General features: G+C 35.7%; 1 protein-coding gene across 1 annotated transcript in view; it reads left to right on the plus strand.

Annotated features, from left to right (window-relative positions):
- Window positions 1-13,596, plus strand: part of LOC105619674 (CCR4-NOT transcription complex subunit 6-like) — a 36,744-nt gene that overhangs the window by 17,204 nt on the left and 5,944 nt on the right. The window contains exons 4-5 of the mRNA XM_012201193.1: window positions 1,101-1,413; window positions 5,842-5,993. Coding sequence (XP_012056583.1) covers window positions 1,101-1,413; window positions 5,842-5,993 — 465 coding nt within the window. The remainder of the gene's footprint in view (window positions 1-1,100; window positions 1,414-5,841; window positions 5,994-13,596) is intronic.

Below are 13,596 nucleotides of genomic sequence, written 5' to 3' on the forward strand. Positions count from 1 at the left end.
CTCTCTCTCTCTCTCTCTCTCTCTCTCTCTCTCTCTCTCTCTCTTCCTCCCTTTCTCTGTCTCCCTTTTCCACTCTGTACCGCGGCGATCGCATTCGCGGTAATAGAACCGCTGATTTATTGGCTTAGCTCGGTCGTCCATCGCTTGGGTTGCGTTCAAATTAGTTCTAGTGTATCGACGGGAGATGTGTTCTTCGAGGGCATTGATGCGCTCTGAGATCGCACCCTCGCTGCCAATATCCCTAGGGTATTAAATGAGAAGATTCGGCAATTAGTGTTTTGAATGGAAAAATTGACCTGTTAACGAAACCAAATCGATAGCATAAGCTTTCCCAGGTTAAATGTATCTGAAATGAAACGAGATGCAGGGGAAATGAGACAGCCGCCGTTTCTCGAACTGTAAATGCGCCAGATGACGAGGGAAGGCACGTCTCGATGCGTTCGTCCGATTCATACTCGCGCATTTACTCTAATCACGGTATTATATTGCACGCCGGCGGATAACTCGCGGAGTCGCGCCGAGACTAAGTAAAGCGCGCCGGAGAGAAGAGAGACGTCGGGAATTTATGCAGACAGCCGGGCGACGTTGGCAAGACAGCTCGCTTTATGCTGATCCTCTTATCCCGAGCCGTGAGAATCCGCGCGCGCGCGAGCGTATCTGAGCGTGCAACATGTATCGCATTTATAGCACGTGGAAACAGGGTGAATTGGAAGACGAGGGAGCTCAAGGAAAATGGAACGACTTACGAACTCGAGGTATGAAGCCGCGGAATCAGTCAATCGCGAAAGAAACGAGCGTATCGACCCAGTAAAGGAGTAAATCAAAGCTCTCCGTTATTATTTGCATCGCGATGTAAATCTGTGGACGGTCGAGAACGTCATTCGAAACTGCAAGCGAACGGAATAACATTTCCGGAACGTGGAAAAAGAAAGATGTATGGGAGGAGAAATACATACGGTAAATTTATCCTTTCATCCGCCGAATGGTAAAGATATGTCAGCAATTGATCTCTCTGGATTTTCTACCGTTATATATTTGTATGTGCAGATATATATATATATGGGCATATATTTAGGTATATATTTCGTTAACTGTCGCAGGTATATTCACGGTGATGTGCTACAACGTGCTGTGCGACAAGTATGCGACGCGGCAGATGTACGGCTATTGCCCGAGCTGGGCGCTGGATTGGGAGTATCGAAAAAAGGGTATCCTCGACGAGATACGGCACTACGCTGCGGACATCATCAGCCTGCAGGAGGTCGAGACGGACCAATTCTACAACTTCTTCCTGCCGGAGCTCAAGCACGACGGTTACGACGGCATATTCTCACCCAAGTCCCGCGCGAAGACGATGGCGGAGAACGATCGCAAGTACGTCGACGGCTGCGCCATTTTTTACAGGACCGCCAAGTAAGTGCATTCCCCTGTATCTCTCGATTCGTGTCGCGACGATAATGCGTTACGTGACCGACGAAAACGGTGGATGCTGTTAATATGGATTGCGATGAAACGCAGTCATAAGCGTCACTTGAAACAGATTGATATTTATATTAATCGAAAAATTTATGATTTATCGCGTTAGCTTTTCCTCGCATCGAAGTCAGAAAGTTTAACGTGCCGAGAATAAACGTATCGCAAAGTCTGCCATACAAAAGGTAGAAATATTTATTCTTGTGTTTTATTTTTCTTCTTCAGTTATATTTTTAAGATATTTCTAATAAACTTTTCTCTTGTACAACAAACTTCTTAATTTTCTACATTTTTATAAAAAGAAATATAAAGGTCTATAGTATTATAATATTAAAAAACAAATATCTATAATGTTAACAGATAATTGTTCGAACAATCGATTTAATTTACAGACACTGAAAGTCATTACACATGAGAGAATTTTTTTTACTTACAGTCTTATAATGTAAGAGGACATCACGTTAATTTGTCATTTCTCTTTACATATTTTCTTGTCAGGCTGAGTGTTCTAATTGACTCGCTGGTGAAAAAAGAAAAAATGATTATCGATAGTCTAGACGTTCTGGCGATCCTTCGATTTATTAAGAGGCGTGGTAATTTAATTAATAAACGTAGGACGATGCAGTAGAAAACGTTGTCCAATGTAATACAGTTATCGATCACGTGCAATCGAATACTTCACTAGTAAATGCATCGTGAAATTTCTCAAAAGATCAAATCGATAACATTACAACGCGTAAATATATTACGGCAAAAGTAAAGCAATAAAATGTTAATAGTCGATTGATTTTTGAAACGTTTATTACTCCGATTTATAATTTTGCCTTTTATCATATATTATATCAGCGCGTTTAATTTATCTCTGCATTTATATTTTATTTTTAAGGAAATACAAATGACAAGTGATAATTTGAATATGAAATACTTGGTACGCAAATGCTTCGTTGCTTTGATATAAAAGCCAATGATGAAACAAATTTTTTTTATTATTCGATGTTACCATTTTCACAAGATCCCACATATTCGATATTCAATTATTTTGTCAAAGATTATCGTTACCGCCTTTGCGGAATCAATTATAGAGCCGCTTATCTCTCCACGCTTCGATACTGAAAACAATGGAGGCCTTCCAAAGCGCGACATTTAATTCCGAACGGGATGAAAGATGCATCCGCTCGTAATTTAACAAAGCGTCGCGCGCGTGTCTGGCGTGTAATAACGTCATGTAATCCAATATCGTGTCAGATAGTAACGCCGTGTCGTAAATCGCCGTCTGTGTTTAATAGAAAAGCGAACGCGACGCTTTCGCGAGCGAGCATTTTCTCGTATTCGACGAACAAATTAACTGGAAATCGATGGATCTCCTCCATGATGAAAATAATATTCGAGAGAAACGGAACAATATCTTCAAAATAAACTCCCAAGAGCGAAATAACAGTAACAATAATAATAATAATAATAATAATAATAATAATAATAATAGAAAAAATGATATTAAATATCCAGTAATCACAAAGTAATAGCAACTTAATATCATTGTTATAATTTATTTTAAACGAAGTAATGTTATGTAATTATATTATACTTATATTGTAAGTATAACATAACATTAATATTATATTATTACTAGTTGATGTTGACTGGGAAAGCACAAATAAAAGAAAGATTTGATTAGCTCGAAATTTAAATAACACTAAGATTTTAGAAACAATTCTAAAACTATCGGAGATTCTAAAAAAAATTTTCTCAGACAATTACTTGAATAATTTCTTTTCGGGGAAAAGCGAAGAAAATCTGTGACAATTTCGTGCTCATTTCCTCCTACACGTCGTGCACAGACGCGACATATTTCCGATTTCAATGAACCTGATTTCGATATCGTCGCGCGTGTTACTGCATCGATACGCACAAATTGCCTTCGCAATGGCCACTAACTGAAAGCGTCCCAGCTGCACGTGCACATTGTCATTGACGCATTAATCATTGCGCCCGGCAGCTCTTCTGCCCGAGATATCTATTTCGATTAATGTTTATTTTCAAAATATCTCCCGGCATAATAGAAGATCTCCACGATATTACATTTGTAATGCCGACCCCAGAGTTATCGAGACGCGATTAATACATATACCGATATGCATACGTCGCGCATAACAGTTCCCTTTATAACACAACATCGTAAACAGATGAAGTAAATGTCTCTCTACGTAACAATCAATGGCGGCGAACATGTCCTTCCATCCCTTAAATGCTCTGCATTTAAGTCGTTTCAACTACCGCATCGTTGCAATATTAAACATCAGTTGATTTAGGAGAAGCTCGTCAACTAGAAAATATGGACATAAAATTTCATATTTTAATTAGTAAAATTATTCAACGAAATTTAAATAAAAGTGTCTCTTTTTAAAGATATTTTATTTTATTAAGACGTCGAAACCGAAAGTAACTCGACAATATCAAGACAAAAGTTTTGTAGTTTAATTAGTAAAATTATTCAACAAAACTTGAATAAAAGTATCTCGAATAAAAGTGTCTTTTCTTAAAATATTTTATTTTATCATGAAACGTTATATAAAGGTTTACACTTTGTGTAATTTGACGTGAAAATCACGAATGCTGTGTACATCGAAATTCATGATCGAATAACAATCACCGCGTTCGTCTGACTAAAAACGATTCGTACTACTGTGACGAGGAGACTGCTGTACAGTTCGCATGAAACTTTCTCTCCGCTTTATCTCCTTTTCTTTTCTATCTCATTGGACTTGACTGGCCGAAGATGAAAAAGAGAAAGAAAAAAGAGGAGCTTATGGTTTTACGGCTTGCAAAGACGTGGCCGTCGATTTCAATCCAGCTGCACAACGCGACTAAATCGACCGAACCAAATCAGCGTTCACGCGATGAGCGTAAAGTTCAACTCGCGTTCAATTTCCGCCTTCGGCTCTCGCCCCTCGATCATTCCCAGCTTTATTGCCTCGTCACAAGTTATACGGCGAGATGTCGAAGTGCTGTTTAAAAAAAAAGATCGGAGGAAAAGAAAATTTGCTTCGTGCAGTAACAACTAGTAAAATTCTGCAAACATTAAACGACATTTTTCTAGCGCTAATTTCATTTTAGAATGTGAAAGAAAAGTCATATAAACTACATATAGATAGCATTATATAAATTACATATAATAAGCAATTATAATTATACGACAAGAATGATTTTACTGAAGTATCTAAAAATTTAACTAAAACTAAATATAGATCTGAGAATAAGTTTGTTGAAATCAAATCATCAAAATAATTGTGCAGAACACTTAAGCGTTAATGACAATGCTACAAAAAGTTTTAACAATATTCTAACAAACCAGTAGTTTGAGTGTTCTACAGTACAGTTGTTTTAATAGTTCAAACAAAATTATTTTCAGATTTATATCTAGTTTCAAAATCGTTCTTTCTCTCTCTCTCTCTCTTCGTGTATATTATAAATATAATTATACTATATGTATTTTACAAATTATAATTATTGTAAAGTAAAAAAAAAAGCAAATTATAATTATTTTAATTATACAACATTTTTACTTAATCCTTCGTGATTTGTATTAAAATAACATTTTTTCAATTTTAATAAGCAATCGAGACTGAGTCAGAGAGCTGTTTCAGATTGCGGGGAAAAGTCAATTACGTATTTGGGATTTCCGCCGTCAACCTTCTTTCTTATTTTTGGCCAGTCCTTACCACACAAATCCTCTTTCTGCTCTCTTGAGCGACATTGCAGATGACGTTGATTCAATCTTGTTTACGAGCGAAGAGAAGTTCGCCGCGGGCAGAGGGAAATAATAGTTCGTATAATAGGTCTTCGGAGAAGAATATATTTTTCAAGTATACGTGCCTTACATATTGTACTGTAGGTTGGTCAGGAAAAGGAGAAAGAAAAAGAAGTCCGGGTATTCTACATCGCGTACGTGGTACGCTTCCCTCACGAGTCCTCTTGTTGACGAAAATCGCTTTACACCGAGAACGGTGATGTCGCGTCCCATTCAAGTCGTATTGCGCGCGCAAGCGTCAAGTTCTACGTTTTCACGAGATAAAATTGAGTTCTGTCGGTCATTTACCCGGACGACCGATTGAAGAAGAGCTAGGAATTCCTTTCCCCATCGACTCGCAATGCCAATCGACATTGCAGTCTTCGATGCGACGATAGAAGAGACGAAATTTTAACCCCGAATAATCTCTTCTGTTTGATCTGCTGATATTTTTCGATTCGGATCTTGAATATAGTTTATTTTCTATCGGACATATTTAATTTTATACAAAATATATCGAAATGTATGTGCCCAATATTGTATTTTTTTTTTACATCTGTTCTTTTCATTTTCTTTTGCAGATTTTCTTTAATAAAGGAGCATTTAGTTGAATTCAATCAATTGGCAATGGCAAACGCGGAGGGTTCAGACAACATGTTAAATCGTGTTATGCCAAAAGACAACATTGGATTGGCTGCATTACTTAGGACTAAGGAAGCCGCTTGGGATAACGGTGAGTATATATCGATATTTCTAAATTTAAGTGTTCTATCTAAATGAGATGAATACTCCTTCTTAATATAATATCGTATTTCGCAGAAATAATAATGTAAATAAGTTAGAAGTGTGTAATATTTACAGCGAGTCAAATATCGTATCCAGTCTGCGATTCGAATTTGGATGCTCAATTCTCGGTATAATCATGGCTGCTTGGCTTCGAAATTGCTTTTGATTATATAAACAATATGTGAACTATATAAAATAGAGAATATAAAATAAGTTCACATTTAAAAAAAATTTGCCGTGTTTTTTTGCTCGTTTTCTTTAGAGAGGAAAACTCGATTCGGTCTAATGAATATTCGTGTAGTTTTTAAAACATAAATCTATATATTAATATACCCACATGGCACTGAATACGTATCCATTTGGATATTTCAGCGTTATCAGCATTATCTAGAAACGCGCAAGAGGGTTAAAGATAACCGTCCGCGGAAGTAAAAGGAAAGCAGAGAACGTAGTTTCGATGCTAACTGAAGCGTCTGCTCGTTTTGCACACGCCCATGGTGAATAGCATGTATCCAGCCGCGTGTTTGCACACCCTGAAACACGAAAGTAATTAACGCGCCGGTCTCCCGATAACCGATGAAGCCGCTACTACCGGACGTGCAATATACAGAAGTCCACGTTTTTCCCGCGGCTCGAGGAAGTACGCGCATTCGATGATTGAAGCGAGTAAATCGAGCACGATACCCCGATCCAGTGTATGTGCACAGGGTGAGCCGATAATACCATGCTTCTACCAAACTGATTTGAGCTATCGTCGATTTTTTTTCTCGACAAAAGTATCAAACCATTGATACAGTTTTACAATTTTAATTTAATCAGGAATCTTGGTGTTGCTAAATTTTAAAGCTGTATTTGTTTTGTCAAAATTTATTTTCTACTGCAAGAGAATATTTAATACTTTGGCATATATATTTAAATTCGTTGATAGTTATTTCAAGCTACTTAAATATTCTCCTGCAGTAGAAAATAAATTTTGACAAAACAAATACAGCTTTAAAATTTACTTTAATATAAAAATTCTTTATAAAAATTCCTTATAAAAATCTATGCAACAGCAATGACACTAACACTGCACTGAAAGAAAAGATTGGTTGCTGCAACAATTTAGATAATAAATTGTAGCATAGCATTTTTTATGGTATTTTTAGTTGCGTTAGCCTATCGAAATCATATACTGACATTACGAATAGACTAACGCAACTAAAAATTTGCTGCTACAATCAAAAACTAGTTGCTGCAATCATATAAAAACGCTAGGCCATAATTTATCTAAATTGTTGCAGCAACCAACCAGCTACAAAATAGAAACTTAAGAGTCTGTAGAGGTGTCATTCGATCAAATGTCTTCAAAAATTGGGTTTGAACTTATCGAAAAGAGCAATAAATCCGGAACACCCTGTATAAGCGACGTATCGCGGAATGCGCGAGCAAACCAGGCCCGAGATTTATATAGCAGCCCAAAGGTCGAGAGCGGCTCTTATGGCTCACTCGGACGCGTCGGAACGTGCTCTCGTTAATGAGCCATTACCTACGTTACATTAATCCATACCGGGCGCAACGACCGGCTGAGAAAAAGCGACAGACTCTTCTCGCTCTCTGGCATAGAAGGGTAATCGATCGCGTCTGCGAGACCGGTGACTCCTCGCAACCTTCTGCGCGCTTCCTGCGCTGCGGTTAACACCTGGTTAGCTTCTTGTATATCGCAAGTTATTACTTTGAAATAGACCGCTACAGCGAACGCCAGATTATCAAATCGTCTCGTAATATTTCTAATTTATATACGCGCGTATACGATTGTAGATATCGAAATAGAGAAAATTCCTCGACTGTTACAAGTAAAGATTTTTATAAACGTCTAAGAAATTAAAAATTTCTTAACGCAATTTAAGAAACGTTATCGTGAGTGATCATTCGTTAAACATCTCATTAAAAACTCTTATTGAAAACTTTTTACTTGTTATGACGAGCAGATTGAACATTTTTTATTTTCGGATGGCTTAGGAAATGCGTAAATATTTTTACGGATATATTCGCAAAAAACGTTCACTCGTAATAGTTCACTGGTTCTTCAATATATTCGAAAATTAGGGAATCCCCGATCTTCATCGTTTCTAGAGAATTTCTGCGCAAATAAGATTAATCCTATCATCCGGCATGACTCACAGAAGTTCGCTGAACTTCTCCGAATATTCGCGTTACATTCGCACCGTGCATTTCTCGCTTTGATGCCATTGCTCAGCTTCTCTATACACACATGTTTAAGATTTGGCCAATTGAGTAATCGTGAATAATCAGAACACGCCGTAAACTGAACCAGGTTGCCAGTGTTTAGATGAACAAACAGCCTAAGTCAAATATAACCGTACATTCATCATTCTCTCGATGAATCTCAATGCTCTCAGCGTATTTCTGTAATTCTGATATTTAATCAACCAGACCGCTTTGCCTGTTTCCTCTCCGCTAGGCAACGATGTTGCAATCATAATTATTACCCCGTGATTAATAAAACTAAAACAACTCCAAATATTTTAAAAATTTGATGTGTTAGGTCAAATTGCGCAGTCTGATTCAGTAATTCGGATTCAGCGTACAAAATTGTATCACTCCTACCCAAACATCTTTTAACCCTTGATTTCGTAGACCTGTATTGTTATTATTAGTCCCATGGGAAATATATTGGTTTTATCAATGATATTTTCAGTAAATTTTAACAGAATATATGCTATATAATTGGAAAAAATTTAAGGAGCGCTTAATGCACGCGATAAGAGGACGCCGGTCATTTTCTCGCGGAGATAGATGCGCTCGTGTCGAGAAAGGATATCGAGATTAGATCTTGATCGAAGAGCTAAAATCCATGTAACCATGTCAGTGGGGCGCGATTAATGATCCCTCATGTTCGAATACGAGCAAACTCGAGACACGTCCCAAGCCTTATGTGGGACCGAGCTGATAGCCTCTCGGCTCGGCTGGTGAAAAAGGATCGCCCGTTCCTTGAGAGGGAACATCTCCAGGATACGCGAGCCTCCATCGCTTGGACTAATAGTGGTACCATCGGCAGTACTAATAGTCCGATATCAGCTGCCGGCACGATGAACGATGTGCCGCCGTTCAAAGATATGAGAGGAGCAAGTGAGCGGATCGTTTATTCACCGATTCTTTTCCGCGCGCAGAAATTTAAAGGCGATGTCGGAGAAACGTTAATCATTCGCCGCGCACGAGGAACGTCTTTTCTGAGTCTCCGATAGCGTCCTCGGTTCTTCAAGCGATAACGTAACGGCTATAAAGTATAAAGATGTCGTGCCGTTCCTCCCTGAATTTTATTCGTTATACAGTTTCGCGATGTAATCATATATATTATATTAGGCCTGTCTAAAATTGAGAATTCGTGAATTAAACACTTCCTCCTCTCTATCGTCTTATTGAGCGAGAGAAAAGAATAGACATTAGAGCTTTGTTCAGCGTCTATCCTTTTTAGTTTTCTATACGCAAAAAAAAAAGATTTTGCTGCAGTCTAAAAATTAATTAGATATAAATCTGAAAATAACTTTATTGGATCATTAAAATAATTTAACAGAAATCTCAAACATAATGAATAATATTGTAAAAAGTGTTACCCTTTTAGTAACCAATTTGATCGTCTTACATAATTATTTTGAAGTTTCAAACAAAATTATTTTCAGATTTGTATCTAGCTAAAATTTTTAGATACTTTAATAAAATCAAGAGAGAAGAGCATTATGAGCTAAGTTTTGGACAAGTCTTTATTATATCAAGGTAATATCAAAATTTAAACTGGATAAACCTTTCAATTAAATATCATGGTTATTACAATTGTTTCGCTTTTGCATTGTTTATTTTGAAATCACAGCTGAATGTTCTTTAAAAATTTACATTCATCCTTTTTTCTCGAAGATAGAAAAGCAAAGCACTAGTTTTACGGGCGGTTAACCGAATGAAAGTTTTCTCCAGCTTAAAACACCGACGAACTCGTTCAGATCCCACGGGATTATTCCTCCTCGTGCCAAGGATATAGCAATCGTCCGGCGAACGAAATGCATTTAGATACGACGAGGCGATACGAAGTATCGAATTTCTCGGAGATGCGTGAGAAAACATGAGAAAAAAAAAGGAAAAGGAAGTTTAATTATTCGTGGAATAATCAACTTCTGCGCGATTACGTCTGGAAAAATTAGAGCTTCTAAAAGCATGATATAAATGTTATTCGAATCGTTAAAACATCAAGAAGACTTCAAAGAAGTTTCGTTACTGAGAAATTTCTATAATGCCGGATGTGGAACAGTTAAGATGAATTATTAAATCAGAATTTAGCTGTAATTTTGCTTTTTTTGTCTGCGACAGTTAATATTTGTTCTCATTGCTTATATTTAGGTATATAGATGCATTATTCTGCATCTTTATTAATTATTGTATTTAATAAAAAAATTTATTATTATAACATTATTATATCTTAAAATATTATTGCTTTGATTAGAGGATCAGTAAAAAATTCGATCGATTCGAATTCTCTTTCGTATACTGTTAGATATCAAAGGAACAATAGTAATCAAATTCCTGAATTAAATAATATTTCAATTCATTATTTTTAATTTCTGTTAAATGTTTGTAAAAATATAAATCAATCTCCATTTTTATAGTTTGAAAGTAAACAACGTCCATATTAACGTATACACTTTGTAAATAATATACTAAATTTGAATCGAATTAAAAATATTTTCTCAAGTTAAATTATTCTACTCCATATTGTTTTAGTTAAATTAACAATATTGGAACGATTTATAGAAATGATTCAAAATAACTCAAATTGTGAGTATAATTTATGAAATTAACAATGTATATACATACGTATTCCTGAATTACTTGTAACTCAAAATTGATAAAAAGACTAATTGGGATTTTTTTCTAGTATGAAAAAACGCCTTTGCTTGAAATATGTACGTGCGTCTGTGTCGTGTAACGTTACACGGATGATTCGCATTTCCACGACCTTGTCCGCTATCGGCAGATAAATCGTTGGGTAATTGAATTCGCGAGTGAACGAGTAACCACGAGAGAGCCCAACCCCACACGTCGTCCGTTACACATGGGACAGCTTGTCGCTTAATTAATCGCGCTTGAACGCAACGTGTCCCGTGAGAAGAGAAGCGCGTTCGCTTCGGGAGCACGTTCAGCATCCTCCGCCTGAGGCAAAGCAGAATCGCGAGCAGATTCTCGTATAGGCTTTATAATACGCACATATTGCAGAGACGCCAATCCTATCTCGAGAATAAGTATCTCGGAAACGTGTGTCCCTTCACGTGTGTCACTCCGCTCGATTTTTCACAGATATATTGAGCCGCCATACTAAAAAGTTCATAACTATGCACGTTCATAACTATGCACGTATGCATGCATAAGTAAGTGCGTGGTTTTTCTATTTTTCAACGTAACTTAAAGCAATCTATCCTTCTATAGACTGTTTCATATACTCATATATTATCATTTAATTCGGAAACGCGATTTTTTCGCATCTCACGAAAAGTTAAATATCTCGAAAAAGAATCGCAGGGAAGTTTTTATAAATGCATTTTGAAGAGGAAAGATAGAGCTATTTTTTGTTTCTAAATTTGTTCCTAAATTACATATTGAAAATTAAAACTTTTTTCAATAGTTTTATTTTGTTTTAAAGCATTGTGATAAGAATTAACGAAAAAGTATTCTAAAATAAGTTTCTAAGCCATAAAATAATTTTATTTTAAATTAGCAGTGATTTTTTTGTAGCAATATCGAATTTTTGTGTAAAAACTCATTTTCACATTTGAGCAATGTTTTTACTTTGAAAAAAGTTTAAAGAAAGAAAGAAGAAAACAGTTTTTATTAGAATGCTTTCGCATAAGTTTAGCATAGCACCATTTTCTAAAATTATTTAAAAGTCATTTTTAACTTAACTTTTTGTAAGATGCATGAAAATCACAAATATATTCGCACAAGTTTATTCGCTTGAACTTCTGAACGATGTAGGTATATTTTATTAATACCAATAATAAATAAATAATAATAGAATAATATAACCGACAGTTATTTAATTTATTTAGTTGCTTAATTTTTATTTGATATTATTTATTAGTACAGCATCACTTTATTTATATATACATAGATACTATTATTCACTATTTTTAGAATAATAATAATGAAGTAGGATTTCTATCAATAATGTGTGAAAATATTGCATATATAAAATCTTATCATTTTAATTTGCATTAAAATTTTCACGATAACATTTAAAATCTATTCTTTCAAAAATATCCATGAACATTTCTTCAATTAATTCCTTTTTTAATCTATAATGAAATTCCATCTTGCGTTTCATCGATATTTTCAAGGAATCATATCTTCAGTGTGTGTTTTGAAACGTCCTGTGGATTTGTCGGAGGGTTGACGTATCGATACCGAGTGTCTCATTAAACACATCAGAATCTATCTAATTGGATAGGTGATTCTTGAGCAATGTTCGCAAAGACGAAGCGAACTCCTCACGGAATGACGCTCGTAATCATTCACGAGAGCGCTTTAATACCGGACGCATCATTCTTCATATGAATGTCTATGCAAAGCAAGAAATGAGAGAGAAAAAGAGAGCGAGAGGTATGTGCTCTAAAATGATGTGGCACGATGCAAGTCAATGCGCAATCATAAAGACGAATCTGTTTTTATGATGAACACACATTGGCATTTAATTATTTTAAACATTCTGCAATCAACCGTCATTTCTTCGAATTTCACAATTATAATTGTTTCTGTATATTCTTTTCTCTTTTCCTCTTTTTTACATCAAAACACAAGAAAAATAATTAAACTCGGTTTCTACTGACAATATAATTATCTTCATTAATTTACAATATAAATATATTAATATTAATAACAATATATTTTTAATAATAATGTAATATTAATTTTGATATAACTAATATTATAATATGTTTTCTTTATCTTATTAATTATATGTTTTTTACGTTTTAGATCGAAGTAAACTTCTACTTAATTATTATTAAAAATATCAACTGAATATCGATATAATTTTTTTTACTGTCACTTCGGAGTTTTGAAATGGAATTAGCTTCGGATTGTGAAATCCTTCGTAAAAGCCAGTTCACAGAATTGCAGAGTTCCTTGTACAAAAGCTTCTCTCCAGAGGATATTCGGTGGCAGAGAGGGAGAATCGATATTGATTCCTTCAGTAATTTACGAGACGGCCTCCGGCTCGACCTGGCGACTGCGGGTTCGCGGGTTCGATTGTCGTACAATCGCTATCGAAGGCATACCTTAACCCTCTATTCTAATCTGGCTTGATTTACACTCCGGAATATCCGTATTGCCGATGGCGAGTAGTCGCATTACCGGCTCTCTAATCTCGTCGTGTTACGCAACATGAAATCGAATACTAATGTTCTCGCAATGAACTTTGAGTAAACAATTCTGTTGTCCATAATTCAGAAATATATATATATATATATGTGTGTATATATATATATATATATATATATAAGAAG

This window comes from Atta cephalotes, assembly GCF_000143395.1.
Source record: "Atta cephalotes unplaced genomic scaffold scaffold00022, whole genome shotgun sequence".
Taxonomy (NCBI): domain Eukaryota; kingdom Metazoa; phylum Arthropoda; class Insecta; order Hymenoptera; family Formicidae; genus Atta; species Atta cephalotes.